Source organism: Juglans microcarpa x Juglans regia, chromosome 7D (genome assembly GCF_004785595.1).
Source record: "Juglans microcarpa x Juglans regia isolate MS1-56 chromosome 7D, Jm3101_v1.0, whole genome shotgun sequence".
Classification (NCBI taxonomy): domain Eukaryota; kingdom Viridiplantae; phylum Streptophyta; class Magnoliopsida; order Fagales; family Juglandaceae; genus Juglans; species Juglans microcarpa x Juglans regia.
In genome coordinates, this window is record NC_054606.1 from 3,450,251 (window position 1) to 3,474,081 (window position 23,831).

General features: G+C 38.2%; 1 protein-coding gene across 3 annotated transcripts; it reads left to right on the plus strand.

Annotated features, from left to right (window-relative positions):
• The first annotated feature begins 553 nt into the window (after nt 1-553).
• LOC121238638 (proline-, glutamic acid- and leucine-rich protein 1) lies at nt 554-23,703 on the plus strand. Of its 3 annotated transcripts, none has more exons than XM_041135597.1 (13): nt 554-977; nt 1,962-2,078; nt 4,223-4,287; nt 5,825-5,930; nt 6,843-6,932; nt 10,608-10,667; nt 10,780-10,909; nt 10,976-11,178; nt 11,333-11,517; nt 11,816-11,943; nt 20,333-20,610; nt 21,499-21,742; nt 22,728-23,703. In XM_041135597.1, exons 1-13 carry the CDS (start codon nt 708-710, stop codon nt 23,303-23,305), a joined length of 2,454 nt encoding a protein of 817 aa, XP_040991531.1. In that variant the 5' UTR covers nt 554-707; the 3' UTR covers nt 23,306-23,703. The 3 variants fall into 3 exon arrangements, with proteins under 3 accessions (XP_040991531.1, XP_040991532.1, XP_040991533.1); XM_041135598.1 differs by having other exon boundaries at nt 561-977; nt 10,985-11,178; XM_041135599.1 differs by having other exon boundaries at nt 839-977; nt 1,966-2,078.
• The last annotated feature ends 128 nt before the right edge of the window (nt 23,704-23,831 follow it).

Genomic DNA, 23,831 nt, shown 5'->3' on the forward strand with positions numbered 1-23,831 from the left:
TCCACTATGGAGGTGACGATCCAAGCGCTGTCTGCATAGAGTTGCCCAGTCTTACGAAACACGACATCAACAAAGAGCATTGTCATTAGTTTTATCAAATTCATCTCTAAAATCTAGCTAAAAATATATATATTTCATAAATCCAAAACCATTCAAACTATAATCTCACATTGGATTAATCAAAATAATAATAATTTTTTTAATTTTTTTTTCATATTTTACAACTACACTAATCATATGTTAATTAATAATTTAATTTTTACTTAAATTATTGTGAAAAATGTGGGTATGATATTTTGGAATAAATATCACTTTTGAAAATGATAAACGGGGGAAATGTTATAGAGCAGTTGGATATGATATTTCAGAATATAGTATTACTTTTGAGGATGAACATTGCATCTCCAAATATGAAGAAAGCATTGGAAACACTGTAGCTCATATTTAAAATTTCCACTAATCCAATACAGCTCATTTCATCTGATGCAGTGTCATTTGGCTATCGAATGCCACTGGCCAGTGCTCTAGCCATGCACTCGCATCCAAATTTACAATACGACATCGTTTTTCCACTAATTTTTACAATAGGTCGCAAACTTAACAACGGCTACCAAATCTAGGGTTTAACGGAAAGCCCCATTAAGGCTTAAACCCTTCACACGTACCCTCTCTTGGCATCGCAGAGCTCGAGCTTCAATTCGATTCCGATGGCGGCCTTCAATCACGTCAAGAACATGTACGATGTCTCCTTGAAGCCCCGCCTCCTTCGAACGCTTATCAAAGAGGATTTGCCCGACGAGACACACCCGTTTCGGAACCCTGCCGGGCTCTCCACCGTCGTTTCGATGATAAAGACGCACGGCCTCCTCTCCGAGTCCTCCTTCGGTGAATCTACGAATCAAAGGCAAATCGAGAACTGGAAATCCGCCGTCGATTCATGGGTTGAGCGCTTGGATTTGCTCGTCTCTCACGCTATGGTGTTCATCAATAAACTTCTATTTAAATTTTACATATATTTTACTTATTTTTTGAAAAGTGCTTATATTTATAGTTATTAATTAAGTTTTTGTTTTTATGATTAATTGAAATGGGTTTATGTTTTTTCCCCCCTAAATGCTCAATTGGTGTAAGTGCTGTATTTGTACAAGGCTTAGAAAAATTGGTTGGATAATGTTCGTTTTGATTTCAAGCAAGTTGGGGACGATTTAAAAAGTAACTTGCGTTTGTATTAACCTTTCAATTTGGTTATAAGAGAAACCGAAGGTCTCAGTGGTGTCATCCATTGGTTTTTTGGCTGGAATTATCTGACACTGTGACATCAGTGCGGGCTCCAATTTTCTTTGATGTCCTACTTCTGGCGTGTGAAATGCGTAGGAGGGCTTCGATTGCAATGGGGGCATCCAACTGCACCCGGAATGATCTCTTTACCATGTTTAGGGTGGATGGGTTGTAGCTATTCCTCAAAAGCGTATATTCTCAAATGACATTCTAACATTTTCCATGTCTGCCATATTTGCTTGAAGTAGAGGAGATTATATATGAAAAATGGAATGTGTATGTTAATGTAAAAGAAAGGAAAATATATGTGAGAGATTCTAAGAACTTCCTGGGTGAAAGAAAGAATAGATGGATATAAATTGCATTAATGAATTTTGTCAAATTATTTGCAGTGCACTTGATGAATATATTAGGCTTCTACTAATGGTGGATTCTCAACCTTTTATCAATGCTGATAGGGCTAGATTTAGAGTTGAATGGAAGCCATGGGACCAATGTCGTTGAATGGAGCAATGCAAAAACTATGTTTTGGATGATAATTATTTTCTTTAAGTTACCATAGGAATAGTCCATACCATGTGAAATGAAAATGAAAGATGAATTCTGTATCTTTTTTCATTTTACCAAAAGGCTATAAATCATCATCAGATAAGTACTCATCGGATTGTATGATTCCTTTCTAGCCAGATAAATGCTGGGCAGGAATCTGCTTACTGGGTGTGACTTGTCAAGAATGCAGTTCTGATCGTTTCTTGGCATCATATGATGGTTGGTTCCACAAGCTTCTACCATTTATTCAGGTATATGAGCTTGGTTTTATCGTGCACCATAATTGTCCTATTAGTGTCTTATGGCCATCCAAAGTTTCTGCTCTTATTTTTGTTTAGTGAAACAATTTTATCAAGAGTGTAGAGTGATGCAACCCGAGTGCATAGGAATTACAAGAGGACAAACACTACTAATAGAAGAGAAAAAGGAACAAATTGCAATGAATTCTAGAAACTAGAGTAGCTAGAGTTGCAACCATCCAAACATAAAGGGATTTGAACATAATGGCTTTTAACTCTATTATGAATCTCTTGTACTTATCAAAAAAAAAAACAGTCAATCTCTTGTACTTTTCAAAGGTTTGAGCATTATGTTCCTATCAAATACACCACATTAAACTTAAAGGTACCATCCTTCAAACTTCTAATTTGCTATGACTTCCAAATGGGCTTCACCAGATCCACTTGATCCCCAAAATTTTTTTTTTTTGATAAGTAGAAATTAATTAAAACCACGTAATTAGGCATAGCTCAAGTAAACAGGAAGTATACAAGAGAAAAACACCTAATTACAAGCTAAAGCTGAAAAACATAACAAAAATATTAAGGCTAATCCCATCCATTACAATAACCGAAGCCCAAAGCAGCAAAGTATGAAAAAAGAAGGCTCTAATCCCATCCACCGAGTGTTCTTTATTATCGAAACAGCACCCATTCCTCTAGTTCCAAATACACCACATGAGACAAAGAGGTACCATCTTCCAAACATCAGCTATTTGACAATTTCCTTGAATCCCTCTCCAACATGCCAAAAGAATCACCACCCTCTTGGGCATCACCCAAGCAATGCCAAGCCTAGCGAAAACCTCATCCCACAAAGCCTTCGACACATCACAAAAAATGGAAGATGGATATCAGTACTCCCTGGCCACTTCATATTGAAGCAAAAGATGATCAATGCTTTCCTTGCTCTGCTTACATGTACAACACCAATCTGTCCTATGACCTGCCTCTTTCTCAAATTATCCAAACATCAAAATCTTCCCTAAAGCTACCTTTCAAACAAAAATGATGCCTTCAAAGGAGCTCTATTTCTTCAAACACACTTTCAAGGAAACAAAGAGCGAACTTGAGGGTTGAACACATGGTAAAAAGATTTGTTCTTGAATGTCTGTTGTTTGGAAGGGATCCAACAGATTTTTTCCACACCACCTCCTCTCAACCCAACCTAATACATACAACTAAAGAATGAAGAGATTAACTTCACCTCTCAATCATGCGTTGATCTTATAAATGTAATATTCCAGCGTGTTATCGGAAATATGCGAATGTTCTGCTATCTAAGCATTCTATAACTCTATATACTAAACAAAGCCAAGAAAGTTATCTCCAAGAGTTGATTCCCCGCACCACTGTTCATACCAAACCTGACCTTCGACTCATCACCTGTCAAATCTACCAAATCTAAAAAAAAAAAAAAAAAAAAAAACTAACAAAATGTTTCTTCTTAAACAAAGTTTTAGGAAAATTGTGTTACCATTTTGCTTCTATTTTGTATGCATACACTTTCTTTTTTCATATGACATATATGGTATGGAAATGAGCTTCTACCCACCTGTTGAGATTGGTAATCTGAAATATGTGGTTTAGAAAACAATAAAAAAAATGCTAAATAAATCTCTAGTCTTTTATAGAGTAATAAATTATGAGAAAACCTACCCGTGGGTAGCCCATGTGGTAATGGCGAACTTGTGTGCATGCCATATGTCACAGGTTCGATTCCCCTTGGGATCAAACTGCGATTTAAGTGGGAGGCCATGGCGGTGAGTAGTTGTGCTAGTTTCCTTGGGGGTTTAGGTTCCATGTGTGGGTCCTAAGGGCTCTGCCATGGGATGGTTCCCCCATCATAAAAAAAAAAAAAATTATGAGAAATTTGCAATTGAAGATTGTAGTTTGTCTTTTAAATTGCTGAAATTTTGTTTGTATTTCAATGCTTAAATTTTTTTTTAATCGGTAATCAAGGTATTTTATTCATAAGAGTAGACAAAGCCCAAGTATACAGAGAGTATACATGAGAAATACCTAACTAGAGTTAACAACAATGCTTAAAGTTAAAAATTCATAAAATTTCTAAAATTCCTATAGTAATATGTTACCATATCTTTTGTTTTAAACAGTCACCAGCAGATTCTCATTTTGTGAAGGTGGCTTCTTGTGCCTCGCTGTCAGATATGTTCACAAGGTTAGATCTCCCTTTTTTTCCCAGCATAGAATCATAATACAAATATATTTTATGTCTTGAGCTACTTATCAAAAAAAATATTTTATGTCTTGAGCTGTGACTGTCGTACAACGTACTTTGGAGTTGCATGGAATTGGTGGATTGTGTATACGTTCAGATCTTTTTTTTTTTGTTAAGTAAGAAAGATATATTACTCAAAGAATAGGCCTAGCCCAGTATGTACAAGAGAGAACCCTACTAAGAGGGCGCCAAAGAGTGCTATAGCCCAAATACAAAGAGTGCTATAAAAAGATGCTAACAATTCCTCTAGCGATCTCTCCTTGTCTTTAAACGTCCGCGCATTACGTTCCTGCCATAGACACCGCATGATACACATTAGAATCATCTTCCAAACCCTTTTAATCTGATGTATACCACCAATGTTTGGCCAACTAGCCAGCACTGCCACCACTTTCTCCGGCATGACCCACGCCAACTTTACCCTACTAAGTACCTCATACCATAAAGCCCGTGCAATCTCACAATGCAACAGAAGATGATCTACTGACTCAACCCCATACGGTCAAATCCTTGTAAGGAGTTTTTTACATGATGGTGGACACTGAATCTTTAAGAGTTTTTTTTATAAGCCCAAGAAATTTTATTGATACTAAAATAGGCATAGCCCAAGTACACGGGAAGTATACAAGAGAATATACCTAATTAAGAGCTATAAGGAGTTTTTTATATGATGGTGCAACCTTAGAACATAGGAAGTATAAAAGAGAAACACCCAAGCAGAAAAAATACTAGCATCTAACTTCAAGATAATCAAAATCTCCCGCAATGAAGGCAGCTAGTAACTGAGGTCCAATCATAGAGAAAATTGCTGGAATAGAAACTACTGCTTTAACATCGGTAGTTCATACCACTCAAGATTCCAAATTTCACCTCTACGATGTCTTCCAAGATGCCCCTTTCAACATGCTAACAAATAAACAATTGTTTTACGCATAAGCGATGAAACTTCAAACAAGCCAAACATGAATGAAATTCATATAGTATTGATTTTGAATTCAATCTTGCTAAGCTGTCCCTGTGGGAGTGCATCTAATTTACAATTTTTTGGAGCTTGAGTTTTTCAAAACTCTTAATGAGGTTTGTAAGTCTTCTGAATAGGATGTTAGAATTATGGGAACACCCTTAACAGGTTTTCTAATGAGAATGTGAGTGCGTGGTCATATTGATGGGTCAATTTGAATGTGTTTAATTTGGAAATATTACTCGCCCTTCTTAGATTTCAAATGGAAGGTAATGGCTTATGGGGCTCCCTGCTGGGTTATCGGTTGTCTAACTTCTATTGCGTAATAATTTTCAGAGAATGCTGGCATATAACTGATGCATGGCTGATGGCCCCTATATTGGTTTATATAATTATATTCCAAGAAATTGTTTGTTCCAAACTGTAACTTTGTTCTTGATGAGAGTCTGCTATGCTTATAGCCTGTAGCTGTTAGTGATATTGTGAGTTTCATAACTTGTTTTTCCCTGGGGTTAGATTGGGTGGATTTCCAAGTCAAAAGAAGGATGGGACTTCCCATGTTGTGAAACTCATTCAACCAGTTTTGAAGCTGCTAAATTATGATAGTTCAGAGGCTATATGGGTAAGTAGCATTCGTTTAAAAATTGCTTCAGGCCTCAGGCTTTGCCTGGTAAAATCCATGCATTCACACTTTTCCTTTTCTTTTAAATTTGTCAATGAAACAATTTCCTCTGACAATTGAATCAAGCTCTTTCATTGTCATTTAACACTATCTTTTTATCTCATCATGTCATGATTCTTGTTACATTCAACACTGGAAGTGAAATTAGATTTGTAGAATCATTAAATAATTGGCTAGGAGGGGTATTGTGTGCTTGAAGCCTTTTTGTCCTGGTGTTTTCTGAGTATCAAATGCATATCAGTAATATTGCCAGATATTTATGAGTCCATTGGATGTCGCTACCATCTATATAGACAGATAACATAAAGGTTGATGCTATCTTGTGTTTGAAACCAGTTAGGGTCCAGCTTAGTGGTTAAAGGGTGAGCTTGGGTTGAGTTGTAGGCTCTCAGACATTCTAGGTTTGATTCTGCATTGAGAGCTTCTGTAAGTTACTTGATACATGGTTCTGGGGGTTGGGTTGTTTATCTGGATTTAATATCCAGGGATGGGTTCGAAGGACCTTGTCTTGGTGAGGTTCTATATCATATAAAAAATTTGTGTTTGAGCTTATGTATAGTCTCTCTCTCTCTCTCTCACATATATGGGCCCACACTCCCCATATATGTATGCGCCATGGTAAACTTTACAGCAAAAGCCTCTTTTTAAAATTAGTTGGGATCAGAGATGCCTTTTCTACTTCAAGATCCTTACTTTCTGCATATGTGAATAAATTATTTCTTCAAACTTAGTTTACCAGGTTGCATGAAGATATGATCTTTGTCTGTCGTTGATGTTCCCATCATAACATGTCATGTGACCTAGTTTTCTGTGTTCAAGTTTCATTTATCATCTCCATACCGGTGCATGCAGGAAGGAGCAGTTCAATTAATATGCACTGCTATAACTTACTTTCCATCTTCCATACATCGTCATTATGAGAGTGCAAGTCATTATGACAGTGTAAGTCTTTTTTTCTTTTTCTAAATAAAATCTTCAATTACATAAAAAAATATTGTAAAGGCTGCATCCCAATAATACCAAGTTTTTTAATTTGCCCTTTTTAGTGGAACCTAGATAATGTAATTTGCATAGTCTGATATAGATTGAATTACTGACACCATATTCTAAAAGTACTTTGCAACTCCTTTATCTTTTAAATGAAAGAAAAGCAAGGTTCATATCTGTTATAGTTTCCGTTTCAGATTCGGTGTTGTACAATCTAAAACATAATTAAAGCAGTAGCACCTCATATTAGAATCGTATACTTCGGACTGTAGATAACTGGCAATTCAATAATGGTTGCCTGGACATATGTCCTATATGATGTCATTTTTTTTTGATAATTAATAAGAGTTTTATTACCATAAATAGGCATAGCTCAAGTACACAGGAAGTATACAAGAGGAAATACCTACGTACAGCGACTAAAAAGAAAGAAAAAACTAGAAAAACTCCAACACTTCATCACTATTCATTACAAAAGCCTTAGCCCATAGACATAGTGTTTTAAGGAAAAATTCGCTAATTTCTTCCATTGATAGTCCTTTGTTTTCAAAACTTCTCCCATTCCTTTCTAGCCATAGACACCGCCCAGCATACTTCCAGCAAGCTAGTAAATTCACCACATGCTTTGGCATCACCCAAGAAATACCCATCCTTCCAAAAATGACTTTCCACAAACTTTTAGCTGCCTCACAATGGAGAAACAAGTGATTAATTGATTCGCCATCTTTCTTGCACATAGAACACCAATCAACAATACAAAGACCACTCTTTCTTAGATTTTCTGTAGTCAGAATTTTATCATGAGACACAAGCCAACAGAAGAAAGCTACCTTATTTTAGGGCTGTACAAGAAACCGGAGAACCGACCGGAACCGACCCAGACCGACCGCTAGAGCTCGGAACCGGCCGAAACCGGCGTAGAACCGGTCGGCAAGCGGTTGAATTTTTCAGAAACTGATGTCCAGTGGTTCGGTACAGGTTTGATCTTGGGCCGGACCGCTGAACCGACTGAACTGATATAATGTTTTTTTTTTAAAAATTATACATATATGAAACGACGCCGTTTCACTTAAGTAAGTGAAACGGCGTCGTTTTAGGACTCGGTGTTTGAAAAAAAATATAAAGAGCGAAACGGCGCCGGGAACCGTTTCTCTCTAGGGTTTAAAATCCCAGCTTTCTTTCTTCTTCCTCGTTTCTCCTTCGTCTTCTTCATTTCCCACGCCGCCCCCATCGTTTCTCTCTCTCTCTCTCTCTCTCTCTCTCTCTCTCTGAGGCTTCGCAGTTCGCACGCAGCGTCAGGGTCACCTTAGTCGCAATCGAAGACGCCGACGAACCAATCGTAGTTGTTACGCCGAGACTGATATCGACGGTTTTCTCCCCCTTCACTGGCCGGTTTCGGTCGAGATTTTCATCATTTTAAGGGATCGGTGCGGTTTCGGTTTTGGACCAAAACCGCACCGATACCTTCGGTTTTCACCCCTGCCTTATTTACTTATCAAAAAAAGAAAGCTACCTTATTCGGCACTTTAACTTTCCGAATACTTTTCCAGGGTAATCACTTACACCTTGGCAGGTTAAAGCATCATAATAGGAGTGAACTGAGAATCTGAAATTTCTCTCATGAATCCACAGCAAACTGTCTACACTTCCTTGGACAATCTTCAACTCATATAATCTGATGAGAAAATATGAAATTACAGTGACTTCCCAATCATTTACATTTCTCACGAAGTCAACAGTCCATTGAGTGCTATTATTCAAAAGAGAGAGAGAATCAGCCACAGTTGCATCTTGCTGCCTTGCAATCTGAAAAAGGGAAGGGAATTCATTCTTGAGAGTTAACTCTCCACATCAATAATCATGCCAAAAGTGAATTCTTGATCCATCCCCCACCTTAAATTTGACATGTTTAACAAACTCCCCCCAACCCATACGAATAGACTTCCATAATCCCATCCCATAAGCACCTTTTACTTCATTTGAACACCAACTACCCCACATACCCCCTTATTTAACATCTATCACATTTTTCCATAAAGCATCTCTTTCTAAATGATATCATAATCATTTCCCACAAAGAGCTTTATTAAAAAGCCTCAAGTTACGCACGCCCAAACCACCATTTGAAATCGGTTGACAGACCTTATCCCAATTCATCAAGTGATATTTCTTTTCCTCCCCTTTACCTCCCCACAAGAAATTCCTATATATCTTTTCAATTTTCATAGAAACCCCAGCCGGTAAAGGAAAGAGAGAAAGGAAATATGTTGGAAGATTGCACAGCGTACTATTGATTAAAGTGATTCTACCCCCTTTAGAAAAATATAATTTTTTCCAATTGGCTAATCTCCTCTCAATCTTCTCAATCACTCCCCAAATCGAAACAGATTTATGCGAGGCACCCAGGGGAAGACCAAGATATGACATTGGCAGCGATGATATTTTACACCCCAAAATAGTGGCCAGATCAGAAATATTTGACATTGAGCCCACTGGAACTATTTCAGACTTGGTTAAGTTAATTCTCAACCCTGACACAGCTTCAAAACATGGCAAAAGAGCTCTTAAAGACCGAAGTTGTTCTTGATTGGCTTCACTGAAAATTAATGTGTCATCGGCGAAAAGAAGATGAGAAACAATCACACTACTCCGAGAATCACCGTCCATTTCAAAACCGGACGAAAAGCTACCTCCCACCGCCGCTTCAATCATTCTACTCAATGCATCCATGACAAAAATAAAGAGGAAAGGAGATATCGGATCTCCTTGGTGTAGAGATACAATGCTCTATCCACTTACACCACCTCTCACCGAAACCATAACGACCAAGTAGATACAATAAAAACTCCCAACAAACATGATCAAAAGCCTTTTCCATATCCAATTTAACCAAAACTCCAGATTCGCCCATTTTAATTCTGTGATCCAAACATTCTTTAGCCGTTAAAACTCAATCTAGTATTTGTCTTCCTTTCACAAAAGCATTTTGTGACTTAAAGATAATTCTTCCCATTATTGCACTCATTCGATTGGCCAGCACCTTAGATATAATCTTGTAGACCCCATTAACCAAACTAATTGGCCTGAAATCCCGCATAGTTACTGCCCCACCTTTTTAGGAATCAAAGCTATAAAAGTAGCATTGATACTTTTCTCGAATTTCATAAAAGCATGAAATTCCAGACATACCTTCATAATGTCTTCCTTCACTTGTTCCAACATGCTTGGAAAAAAGCCATAGAAAACCCGTCCGGACTTGGAACCTTGTCTTTAGCCATCCCTTTGACGACATCTAGCACTTCATTTTCTTCAAAAACTCTCTCCATCCATGCTGCACTTTCTGGATCGATTGCATCAAAAGACAATCCGTCTAGCTTTGGTCTCCACAAATATTCTTCCTTGAACAACTTCTCATAAAAATTGACAGCATGTTCCTTGATGGCCTCTTGATCCGAAAGCAATGTCATAAATTTAGTGACATGGTGGAGATAAACCTTATTTTATGAGCTTTCATTGTCGTTTGTGTTAAAAGCCTAACAATTTTCCTTTTTACTGGACTTCTAGCCCTTTACAAAATCCTTAGATTTGACTTGTTGATTCATTCATGGTGAGTACTAAATACTTTTGCAGATGGAAGCTGCAATTGCTTCAAAACTTTTGTCAGGAAAATGCAGTGCTGATATGCTGAAGGTAACATGGTTGTTTTTGCTTTGTATGATCTGTATCTTCCACATGACTTAACAAGAAAACTATTGGTTGTATGCAACCTTGGTTCTGAATCTATTTGGTGTTCAACAATCAGAAGCTTGCTCATTGCCTAGCATTATTGCCAAAATCGAGAGGAGATGAAGATAGCTGGTCCTTAATGATGCAGAAGATCTTATTATTGATTAATGCCCATCTGAATGATACCTTCCAAGGTCTAGAAGAAGGTAAGTTTGAATGCAATCTTGGTTGTGCTGTTTCTAGTTGTAAGGATTGTAAGTGATAAGTTGCAGATGTTGCAGAAACTACACGTAATGAAGCTGGGAGATTATTGGTTCCACCAGGAAAAGATCCCCCACCCCCCTTAGGGGGTCATACGTCGCCAGGAGAAGTCTCAGACAATCCCACAAGGAGGTCTGAGAGATTATTAATCTCCAGTGTCTCTACACTGATGCTCTGCTGTTGTACAATGCTCACAAGTCCGTACCCTGTGCAGGTTATGATTAGCTCTTTTAAGATGCTTTCATGAAAAATTGGAATGCATCTAGTCGGCATACTTCTTTAATATTTAAGGGTATCGACCTGTTTCATTAGATGATCTTAAAACTGCAGATGCTGGATTTTTTTATATAGTATATTTTGGCTAGCAGGTGAATGTCCCCATTCAATCGTTATTAGTCCTTGTCAAGAGAGTGCTGATGGTGGATGGATCATTGCCACATGCCTTATTGCCCTTCATGACTTCCATGCAGCAAGAGCTCATTTGTTCAGAACTTCCAGTTTTGCACTCCTATAGTTTGGAGCTGCTCAGTGCTGTCATAAAGGGTACACGCAGGTAAACCGGAGTTTTTTATACATGTATAGAGGAATGCTTGGGATGCAATCCTAGCACATAGGAAGTAGACAAGAGAAACAGCAATTCAAAAACTCTGAAAAACTAGAATAAAAGCACAGTATCATGAGCTACTATCCATGTATAAAGCGTGTTGAGGACAATCTTTCTCAGCTTTACCGCTGAAGCTTGATTGTTGCTAGAAAAAGTTCTAATCATAGTTTAAAAAGGTTCGACTAACGTCTCAACATTCTTTATGTAGATGCTCACTTTCTGCCTATATAATTATTTTCATTTGCAGTCAGCTATTACCACATGCTGCTTCAATTGTGCGTCTGATTACATCATATTTTAAAAGATGTGCATTGCCGGAATTACGCATAAAGGTCTACTCAATAACAAGGATATTGCTGATCTCCATGGGTGTTGGTATGTATATTGTTGAATACTCTCTCTCTCTCTCTCTCTCTGTTTATAGCACCAAGCTTCACTGTTTTCATGTCACCAGAGAAGTGCCAGTGCTTTGAAAATATTCTTCTTGATCATTGAGTTTAGAAATTTCATCTGTTATATGACCTTTAATTATCCTAGAAAAAGCGAAATAAGTCCCTTATCTTTCTTCATTCTTAATGAGTGCTCTTGTTGCAGAACTGCACAATGGAAAGACAATGTATTTTCTGAGAAGCTGTTATGTACACAGCTGCAAATCTCTGCTTTAGATTTCCAAAGTTATTCTGAACTATAAAACTGTTCAGGTGGTGTTAAGTTTTAATGAGTCGGAATGTAATACCCTAAGTATATTGGAGATATAGATTATTTGAAACACTTTAACTTCTTGCACCCTCACATCTACATCTACATCTACTTATAACAAGCATGTACACACAAGCAAGCTTGAATTCTGTTATCTTTACTGAGAATGCCGTTACTTCCAGCCTTGTAACGGCAGGGATGCATGTTAAAATTTACCTGAACTCAAAAATAATCCTATATGATTTGAAGTAAAAGAAAAAAAAATTAAAATAACATTTAATGACCTAACTTAGAGCCTTGAGGCTCCAGAAAAGGTAACATAACATTCAATGGCATACCTTGGGGAAGCTAGAAGCAAAGCAAACCCAACATTCATGTGAGCTGGTATCAATACTTCATAGATACTTTGACTAGCTTGCAAATAGCACGCCTTCCTTTGTCCACAAATTACTAGTTCGAGCTGAATACCTTTCTTACCCGAAACTTGCATTGACGCCTTCAAATTGTTAAAAACAAGAAAATTTTCATGGTAGCTAATTTTAGATCTCAGCTAATCAACACCAGCAAGCTTGTAACTATTCTGCTTATTCAGCACTATCAGATGATTTACTGTAAATTTGAGGAAAGATAGATAAGTATTTTGTGTCTAATGTGGTGTTTGTGGAATAAACATAATACCTGGAACTTTGAAAATTGCAAAAGACAGTGGATGGGCTTAGATCCATTATGCTAAGAACTCTTTACATCTGAAGGTTTTCTTTGAATGGTCCTGGCTTTCTAAATTATATTGAGGTTTTATCTTTTTGTTTTCCCTATTCTTCCTAGTTGGGTGCTCTCTCTTGTATACACCCTATATGCTTGGGTTGTGCCCCTTGACACTTTGAATAGAATTGGCTTCCATATAAAAAGAGTATTTTAGGCTAGCTTAAGCATGGAATGTTTCTGTTGATTCATCAAATTGATGGTGGCTCAAAGATCTAGGCATGGTATGACAAAAATATCGGCTTCTCAATAACCTTGTCACTTCTATAATGTGGCTGTGTTTATTAACAATAATTTGGATGTTAAAAAAAAGTTAACTTCGATGTCGTATTTATCTGTTTTGGTAGTTTGGTGTCCTTTTTTTTTATTTTTAGCAGTAAACAAAATTTTATTGACCATAAGAAAAGGCAAAAGCACAAGTATACGGGACATATAAAAGAGCATCGCCTGTGCGTGCTAGTTTAGTTGGTCCTGTTGTTGATAAGATAATATATCAAAGCAAAAATGTAAACAGGGAAATAGTAACAGGAAGCCAATGAGAAATTTCCCGGGCTCACTGTTGTTGTCAGGGGTGAGATTTTTTTTGGCTCTTTTCCTGCTTTTGTGTATCTATTTGTGTTGCTGTGGATAATGTTTATTTGTTATGGCTTATAGGTGGGTGAGGCCTATATCATGGCTTCAGCATTGTTTCTGTTTGTCATAGACGATCTATTTTACCATAAGGGAAATCTGTTATGCATATATTTCCTAGTTATTTATGTATTAGAATATGGAAATATAATCATAGTTAATGCATAGAGCAAAAGTTACATAGCTAAGTTTGAAGAATACTCTTTTTGGATTGGTAAGATATTTTTTTATTGAACAATAAACATATAAACAAAGAGGAATAACTGAAGTGCACTGGCCGTATACTCAATCATCCTCTCGGCATCACAATCAAGAATGTACTTGGAGGATGATGTCGATGGAGCGTAGTTTTTGGATTGAAGCCAAGCTTTTTGTGATCAGAAGAATAGAGAGGAATCTTTTCTGTATTGGCGAGAATTGTAATAAGTTTACGAAGGCCCTTTACCTCAGTAGGGAGGTGGTGGTCTGGTTGGCTAAGGTGGTTGAGGGAACTCTGAAGTTCTCGAGTAATAGGGCTCCGTATCAGACAAAAAGGGATGGACATAGAGTCTTTTTGGTCCAAGTATGTCAAAATTCATTTGGCAGGTTCGTGAAATTGATGGAGTTGGGCACAAGTAAGGGAAAAAGAATTATTGTTATCCCTGAAGGGAGGAATGGAAGTGGATGGGAAAGGTTCGCTAGGAAAACGATGGAGATTGTTGGTTCAAATTCCTTTGTTTCTGCTCTTGGAAACAGAGGTGTACTTAACAAGGGTGCTGCTAAGAGGGACTCTAAAGGAAAAGAGGTGAGTATGGCTAATCCTCAAAGAGGAGCTTCTTCCTCACAAACAGCTCCTTATTTGTCTGCATTGATGGAAGCTATTAATGATAATCCTAGCCCCAATAACAATCATGGAAAAGGAATTATCAAGAAAGATGTGATATTGTCGAGGGAGAGGAATAAGAATTTTGGATCGAAGGAAGGGAATCAGAGACATCTTTCTGGCGATGAAGGTGACGGTTGGCATCTCGCGATGTTGCAGAAATTTGGTGAAGTCGAAGGGTCATTTTGGCATGTGCGGGCAAAACTTCTTGGTTGGAAGGACATGCTGGATTCGATGTTGAAGATGATTGATGAGGGATTGGGCTTAATAATTGGCCTGGTTTCAACTAGAAAACCAGATGAGTTAGTTGAGGAAATGGGGAGGTTGTATGGACCCAAGGCTTCTAATGGCTTCGTAGGGATGGGGTTTGTGAAGGGCCCATACAAGAAGCCCATTAGTCGAAAGAAGCAGTTTGGTGTTAGGTTTCAACGTTCTACTAGCCCGAGAAGAGAGTTACGCTAGCCCAAGCCCATGCTGGCTCTGCCACCTAGTCCGTCTTCACATAGTGGGTCATCGGCTGCGGGCGTCTCTCCTGGAGGTTTCCCGGTGACAAGTTTTGCTACAGTACCCACGACAAAAGAGACCTTGAACAAGACGAAATTTTTTAGAGATTAGTCTAAGGTGAGGAATGCCTCGACACAGATACTGACTTCACAGAAGAAGTCGACAAGTTTAGGGGATCCTCCCATCAAATTTCTGACAGGTTTGGAGGCTGAGGTGACTCATTCGACGGAGTTGATAGGTGAACCTGTTGTTCAGGAAGATGCGATGGAGGTTGGAGGCTCTTCAGGGGATTCTTTGAAGTCGAGTTTTGCGCCTGGCGTGGGGGTTGTGATGCCCTCCATAGATCTCACAACAGGGGAAGTTGAAGATGAAGGATGTGAGGGGGCAAATGAGACTGAGCAGTCAATCTCACAGGTTCCATGTACTTAGTTTTCTGACTTGCAATTGGTGATTGGTGGAGGTGAAGGTTCTGAATCTTGTGAATCTGGAGAATTTTTTGAATCTGATGAAGACCTTGATCCTGTTAATGGCCTAGAGTTTTTCATGCTCTATTAACCCAGGCATTGAATGGCCTAGCAATTATTCTGATTGGGTGTTGAGGAAGGTGGAAGAAATTAGAAATTGTGTTGGCATTTCTTGTGAGGAATTTGAAGAGCAGTTTAGAGCTCTACTTATTGCTATTGAGGCTTGACATCCTACTCTGGCCAGATCTGTTGCTAAAAAGGAGAGGGAGCTAAAAAGATTGGAATGCACGATTAATTATTAATCTAGGGATGGGAGTGCCTTTAGAGAAAAAGGCAAAGAGAGGGCTGTCAATGGTTTCTCACGAAGCCTAAGATCATTTCTTGTAATGTTTGGGGCTGAACGAGTATAAAAAGTGTCTCCGAGTGAAAAATATGATTAGGCAGTGAAAGGCTGAAATTATTTGTTTTCAAGAATCTAAATTGAAGGTCATTAACCAATCGGTGGTTCATAGTTTATGGAGTTGCAATTATGTGGGTTGGGTTGAGTTAGTCTCTGATGGAGCTTCGGGAGGCATTATTGTTATGTGGGATTGGAGGGCTGTAGAAGTAGTAGATCATTACGTGGAAGAATTCTTGGTGGCTTGTCACTTTAAGAATGTGGATGATGGCGTCGAAAGGGCTTTTGCTGGTGTTTTTGGGCCAAATTCAGATTCTAGTAGGATTGTAGGAGTATATTGTGGGAAGAAATGGCGGGTCTTTGCAGTTGATGGGATCTTCCATGGTGTTTTGGAGGGGATTTTAATATTACTCGCTTTCCTTGTGATCGAGTAGGGGACTCAGCAATTACTAAAGCTATGTCTGGATTTTCAAAACTCATTTCTGAGTTGCAACTGATTGATTTACCTATGACTGGAGGGGATTTCACGTGGTCAAATGGGAGAGAGCATGGTCCCGTTTGGACAGATTCTTGGTTTTGGTCTCTTGGGAAGCATTATTTCCGGAGTTAAGTCAAAAAAGGTTGCAGATAATAGTTTCTGACCATTATCCTATTTTGATGGATTGTGGGGGCATTATTAGTGGGAAAAGACACTTTAAATTTGAAAAGATGTGGTTGGAGGATGAAGGTTTTGTTGAAAGAGTAAGAAGGTGGTGGGCCTCTTATCATTTTACTGGTACACCCAGTTTTATTTTGGTTGGAAAATTTAAGGAGTTAAAAAAAGACTTGAAGAGATGGAATGCGGAGACTTTTGGCAATGTTGAAAACAATAGAAAATTTCTTATGGAACAGTTCATAGTTTGGAGGAAAAGGAGTTGACGGGTTCAATTTCTTTTGCGGGAAAGGAGATGAAGAAAGGGGTGCTAACAGAAATTGAAAAATTAACGCTTATGGAGGAAATTTCATGGAGGCAAAAATCCAGAATCCTATGGTTAAAGGACGGAGACAAATGCACGAAATTCTTCCATAAAATAGCAAATTCTCATCGAAGAAATAATGCCCTTGAAGTTCTTCATGTAGGTGATAATGTGATTTATGACAAGGAGGAGATTGAAGATCATATTGTGAATTTTTATGAAAGCTTTTTCGGGAATAATTTTCATGGAGACCTAAGTTAGATGGTCTGGCCTTTGAAACCATTGATCATCTTATTGCAGATTGGTTAGAGAGATCCTTTGAGGAAGATGAAGTTCTCGATGTTGTTAGAGGCATGCCTAAGTATAAGGCTCCCTCTCGGGATGGTTTTTCCATGGCGTTTTTCCAAAGCATGTTGGGATATTGTGAAGGATGATATTATGAAATTTTTTGAAGAATTTCATTCCTTCCTGAAATTTGAGAAGAGTTTTAATTCAACTTTCACTACTCTCATTCCTAAAAAGGCGGGTGCTGTAGAAATGAGGGATTTTCGCCTTGTTAGCTTGGTAAATGGGGTGGTATAAGATCATATCAAAGGTGTTAGCTAACCGCCTAAGTGTGGTTATGGATAAGATTATAACAAAGTCTCAAAATGCATTTGTGAGGGGAAGACAAATTCTTGATTTAATTTTAATTGCTCATGAGTGTTTGGAAAGTAGAAAAAGGATGGGGCAATCTAGAATTTTAGTCAAATTGGATATGGAAAAGGCTTTTGACCATGTCAATTCGGATTTTCTACTCTACTTGCTTGAGAGATTTGGGTTTGGGGAGAAGTGGTGCTCATGGATAAGACATTGCATTTCGACGGCTAGATTTTCTATTTTGGTGAATGGCTCTCCAGTTGGTTTTTTTAATAGCTCCCGTGGTTTGAGGCAAGGAGACCTTTTATCTCCTTTCCTATTTGTCTTAGTTATGGATGCCTTGAGTCGTATGATTGAAGCGGTTGTAGAAGGGGGTTTTGTGTCGGGATTCATGGTGGGTGATGTCTCATGGGGTAGCATTACTGTTTCACATTTACTCTTCGCAGATGATACTTTAATTTTCAGTGATACCAACCTGGATCATCTTTGAGCTTTAAGAGCCTTATTGTTATGTTTTGAAGCTGTCTCCGGGCTTAGAATTAATTTAACTAAGTCTGAAATTGTTCCAGTGGGTACAGTTATAAATATTTTGGATCTGGCCAAAATATGATTGAAGCGGCTGTGGAAGGGGGTTTTGTGTCGGGATTCATGGTGGGTGATGTCTCACGGGGCAGCATTACTGTTTCACATTTACTCCTTGCAGATGATACTTTAATTTTCAGTGACACCAACCTAGATCATCTTTAAGCTTTAAGAGCCTTATTGTTATGTTTTGAAGCAGTCTTCGGGCTTAGAATTAATTTAACTAAGTCTGAAATTGTTCCAGTGGGTACAATCTAGCCAATATTTTGGATCTGGCAAATATTTTGGGATGTAAGGTAACTTTGTTCCCTATGAAATATCTTGGGTTACCTCTGGTGGCCCCTCACAAATCAATGTCTATTTGGGATGGAGTGATTGAGAAGATTGAGAGGAGATTAGTAGGTTGGAAAAAGTTTTATTTGTCAAAAGGGGCAGAGTCACATTGATTAAAAGTACATTGTCTAACTTACCCACATATTTCCTCTCCCTCTTTCCTTTACTTGCGGGGGTAGCTACAAGAATTGAGAGGATTTTTCGAAATTTCTTATGGGACGGTAATGGGGAGGAAAGAAAATATCACTTGGTGGGTTGGAATAAGGTTTGTATCCCGGTGTCATGTCGAGGATTGGGCGTGCAGAATTTAAAGCTTTTCAATAAAGCTCTTCTTGGGAAGTGGCTTTGGAGGTACAACAACGAGAGTAATGCATTATGGAGGCAGATTATGGATGTTAAATATGGGAGGATGTGGGGGAATTGATGTACTAATGAAGTAAAAGGGGTGTATGGGTGGGTTTGTGGATGTTCATTTGGTTGGGATGGGGGGATTTTAACAAAAACATTAATTTCAAGAAAAAATCTATTCATCATCCTAACTTCCATCATCCCATGATGTGGCATTAGATAATAGGTTTATAAGTGAAATATAATAAATAATCTCCAATCATCTAATGACACATCATAGGATGATAGGAGGATGATAGAAGTTGGGATGATGAGTAGCATTACTCGGGGCTGCAGTGGCTGACTCTTGTCTGTTATCTAATAATATGTTGCATTGGAATGTGGAATTTACCAGAGAATTACAGGACTGGGAAGTGTGTGAAGCTGCTGATTTCTTTGTAAAATTATATGATACGAAGACCAATCAGAATAGGGAGGATAAGCTGCTGTGGGTGCATGATTATAATTCCAGATTCTCAGTGAGATCTTTCTACAAGATGTTAAATAGTCATGGTGATAAAGTATACCCCTGGAAATGTATATGGAGAGCAAAGGTGCCTAGTAAAGTTGCATTTTTTTGTTGGCTGGTGTCTCTTGAGAAAATATTAACCATGGATAATTTGAGGAAAAGAGGATTATTTGTAATTGACTGGTGTTTTGTGTAAAATAGATGGCTAACCATCTTTTCCTTCATTGTGAGGTGGTGACGAAGCTGTGGAACGAGATTTTTGCATGTGTAGGCATTGCTTGGGTGATGCATTTGTGTGTGGTGGACTTTTTGGCTAGCTGGCAAGGTTCAGTGGGATGTGGAGGCAGTGCAGCAGTGTGGATGACACCCTTGTGTTTGTTTTGGTGCTTATGGTTAGAGAGAAATGGGAGGTGTTTCGAAGATTGCAAACGAACTATGGGGGAATTCAGGGATTTTTTCTTTAGCACTATAAGTTTTTGGGTGAAGAACCTTGTAAGGGATGGGAATATTTGTAATTTTTTGCCTTAGTTCTATTTTGCTATAGCTTGTATTTAGGTGTACTCACTTGTATACATCCTGTTTACTTGGGCTATGACTATTTACTTGGAATAAATTATATTATTACCTATAAAAAAAAAATTTCTATTGATCAACATCAAAGAGAACAATGATTTTAAAAAATGGACTTAGTGCTATCAATAGGAACCTCTCTCAAAAGATGCCTATTTCTCTTCCACCATGCAGTTCACCTGGAAGTGTGTGTGTGTGTGTATGTTTTAGCCTTTTGTCTTTGAGTGATTAGCATCATCCTAGTATCCTTGTTTACTTTTGGTCGCAAAATAAATTTGTTGGACTCTTTTTATGTCCATTGCATCTAATAGATCAGAAGTAAACAAGGTTGGACTCCTTTATATGTCCATTGCATCTAATATTTGGCTTGGATCTTTTACTATTTTTTCATCTTGTTTTTGAGCATGGAGCTCTCTCTGGTTTTTTTTTTTTTGGTCTAAAGTTGTCATTGTTGTTTCCATGGAAGTCTCATTTCATGTTTGTACTAATACTCAGCCATATCATGATCAGGAGTTGCCATATATCTTGCACAGGAAGTAATCAACAATGCTTTTGTTGATTTGCATCAAGTGAGTGGTTGCACAACTTCTAGTGTTAACTCAAAGGCCTCTTCGGAAGCACTGCTGCAGCCAAGCCATAGGAAAAGGAAACATGTAACTACTACTGGATATCTTGAGGAGCAGCATGATCGTGGTGGTTTGCAAGTTGAAGCCCCAAAGAACCATTCAATATCTCCAATTTCTGTGAGGGTGGCAGCACTTGAGGCATTAGAAGCACTTTTCACTGTGGTATGTGCATTGTGAAGGATGCTGTAGCAGGGTATTTACTGTGCATTAATATTAAGATATTGATAGTCGTAATTCTTCCATGAAATCCCATTGATTCCCATAGCATACTAATTCTCATAACTGCACATCTCGTGTATGAAGCTCTAGTGGAAGCCATCCCCCCCACCCCCCCCCCCCCCCCCAAAAAAAAAAAAAAAGAGGTTAGTGTCTTATTTCATTTTGTAAAATGGTTTTAGTCAGTAGAAAATCTTAGAGTAGTAGTATATGTGCATGCAATTTGATAGGCACCTTTTGGAAATTACATCGATGTAGTTAATTGTACTTTTTCTGATATTATGTGGCATCTAGAAACTTGTATTTTAGACCTCAATAGGACTTAATGCTTAATGGAAGAGATAGCAGATTAAATCTGTTCTTGGATTTGAAAACAAAATGGTTCCGTTCTTACCTATTTTGAGGTTCAACTTGGATTGTAGTTCTTGTTAGGAAAATGGCCTATATATTGCCTGTACATCTTCCTGTGTACTTTTTTTGTGCTATGAATCATTATTATTTTTTAAAAAAGTGCTATGAATCATTATCACTTTTAAAAAAATAAGAATATAGCCTGTACATACAGGTTACCTATCTTCATAATAAAATTGTTGTTCCTCCTAAAAGGTAATTGCTATTAATTATTTGCTGGTCCACCTTTTACTTTTTTGGCTAGAATGTCTACTGAAACGTCACCTAAGTTATGATTCGCATAAGAAATATGTGATTTGTGGTCATTTGTGTTCTGAGTATGAAGAAAGTATTTAAATCCTTACTTGAGCACCTTGGCTCCTAAACCTTGATTCTAACCTTGAATGAATACTAATGAGTACTAAGTGTTCTAATTTTTTACAGGGTGGTGCTTTGAGATCTGAATCTTGGCGATCAAATGTCGATCTTCTTTTGATAAACACAGCAACAAGTTCTCTAGAAGGGAAATGGGCCAGTGAGGAGAAACATAGTTTCCAGCCCAATGAACCTACTTCTATTTGGGTAGATTTTCAGCTTGCAGCATTACGTGCACTTTTGGCATCTCTTCTTTCCTCAGTTCATGTCCGCCCCCCATATTTAGCCCAGGGTCTTGAACTTTTCCGGAGAGGTAATTATCTTCAAAAGTGAGCAAATTTATCATCTTTTTAATCATCATCATCATGATATCTATGGCTAATGATAATACTCGCTCTACAAACTGATTCAGAGAAATATGTTGATATGACAATTAGCTCAACCATGCTCTTCAGGATTACAATATTCAGCAATGAAGGATCCTGTCTTTTAGTAGTGCATATAAACTGTACGGAAGGGTTGGAAAATGTCATCCAGTAAATGAGTGGATAACAGAAAAGAGTCTAGAGAGAGTGAGGTCACAGAAAGTAATTAACACATTATGGGCACTCTCACAATTTAAACAATATAATATCTAGACTAGTGGAAGGATCATTCTTTCTCAGAAGGGAATCTTTTTCCATCTACTTGGAATCTCAAGCACCTGTGCCAACAAAACTAAGGGAATCCCAGAAGATATCAGAAGCATGCCAAATGAGTAGGAGTACTTACTCTATTATGTACTCTGTACTCTATTATCATCATTCAACTCTATCATTTTCCTACTAGTCGTCAGTTTACCAAGCATGCCCTTGCTCGTTAAGTTTTGTAGAGCTGTGTTGGTTGCTTCTTGTACTCTAGAAATATGATTAAACAGGTCACAAGGTGGACACAGCCCCCTATAGAAGTGTGTATATTTAGCTTTATGCAGTGGGGAAGGTATTGGAAGTATATAAATTTGCTTTTGTATCCAATTGAGAGGATGGTTAAAAGGAGATGCAGTGACGAGCTCAACTGCTTTCTCTTTCATACACAAAAGCTTCAAGCAGTTGAGAATAATCCTCAAAGATCTAGTTCTCTTAATTGCTGAGGTTCTGAGCAAAAGCTTTATTTGATGAGATCCGTAAAGAGTAATGTAGTTTTGCTTGACAATGGTGTGCATTTGAAGTGCATTGGCTGCTCTTAGACTTTGTTAGTGTTAAAATATGTTTAATTTTATTTACTAACCATTTGCTATAATCCATAAAAATGGTTTGTAGGCAAGCAAGAAACTGGAACAAAACTCGCAGAATTCTGTGCCCACGCACTTTTAGCCTTGGAGGTGCTTATACACCCCCGAGCCCTTCCACTTATGGGTTCTTGCCCTGCCACTTGTAACTCCTTCGAAGGAGTTAACCATAAATTGTCTGAAAATATGTATTCCGGTAGCCTGAAGCACAGTGGACCATTTGCAAGTGGCATACAGGGGATAAAAGACAATATTCCCAATTCGGATGATGATGACCTGTATGACAGCTGGCTGGAGAATGGCAAAGAAACTGATGCTTTGGACAGCGTCCCATGTAAGAGTATGAGGTATGATGAAGATCCTTCAGAAGCTGTAGGGGTTAGTGGTGAAGAAAACCTTTACGTGGATAATTCCTCTGGTGCAACAATTCCAGAGAAAAGGGGGCAGAAGCTAGCAGCATCTGGTGTAGATGGGATGAAAGGCAACAATGATGAAATTATGGTCGAGGCAGGCCGATTTGAAGAAAATGTAGCACGAGTTGAGGAACCTGTGTCTTCCAAAGATGCCACTGCTCCTGCATCAATTGAGGGTTCTTGGGCTCAGGGATAATACCTGGGAGATTTGGTTCAGGCAGTGGTGCATCAGATCATGTAGGCAATGTATCTGCATCTAGCAATGATAACTTGGTGGCTAAAGGCGATGGATTTGCAACCACCGGTATGAATTCTTCTACTAGAACAATTTCGGAGGAAATTGCCGGAGATGAATTTAATATGGATGGGGAAGATCCCTTCCCTGAAATTTTAGACGTCGAACCAGATTCTGATGAAGAACAATATTAGGGTTTTGATGATGTTTTCATGGTATAAGTGTAGAGTAAGAGGCAATGGCTTATGTCATGTGCAAGGATCCAGATTGTAAGTCAATCCACATGTTTTCTTTATCCATGGACTTTGTAATTTTTTCAATTAAGTACTAATTACCTAGAAAATGATTTTTCCTAAAAACTAATAGATGATGACTGATTCTCATCCTATCATAACATGTCATGTAATTGAAATCATCATGTGCTTCCATGTTACACACGGCATGCATGCAGGCTCGTATGAACATTAGGCAACGCTAGCTCCTACAA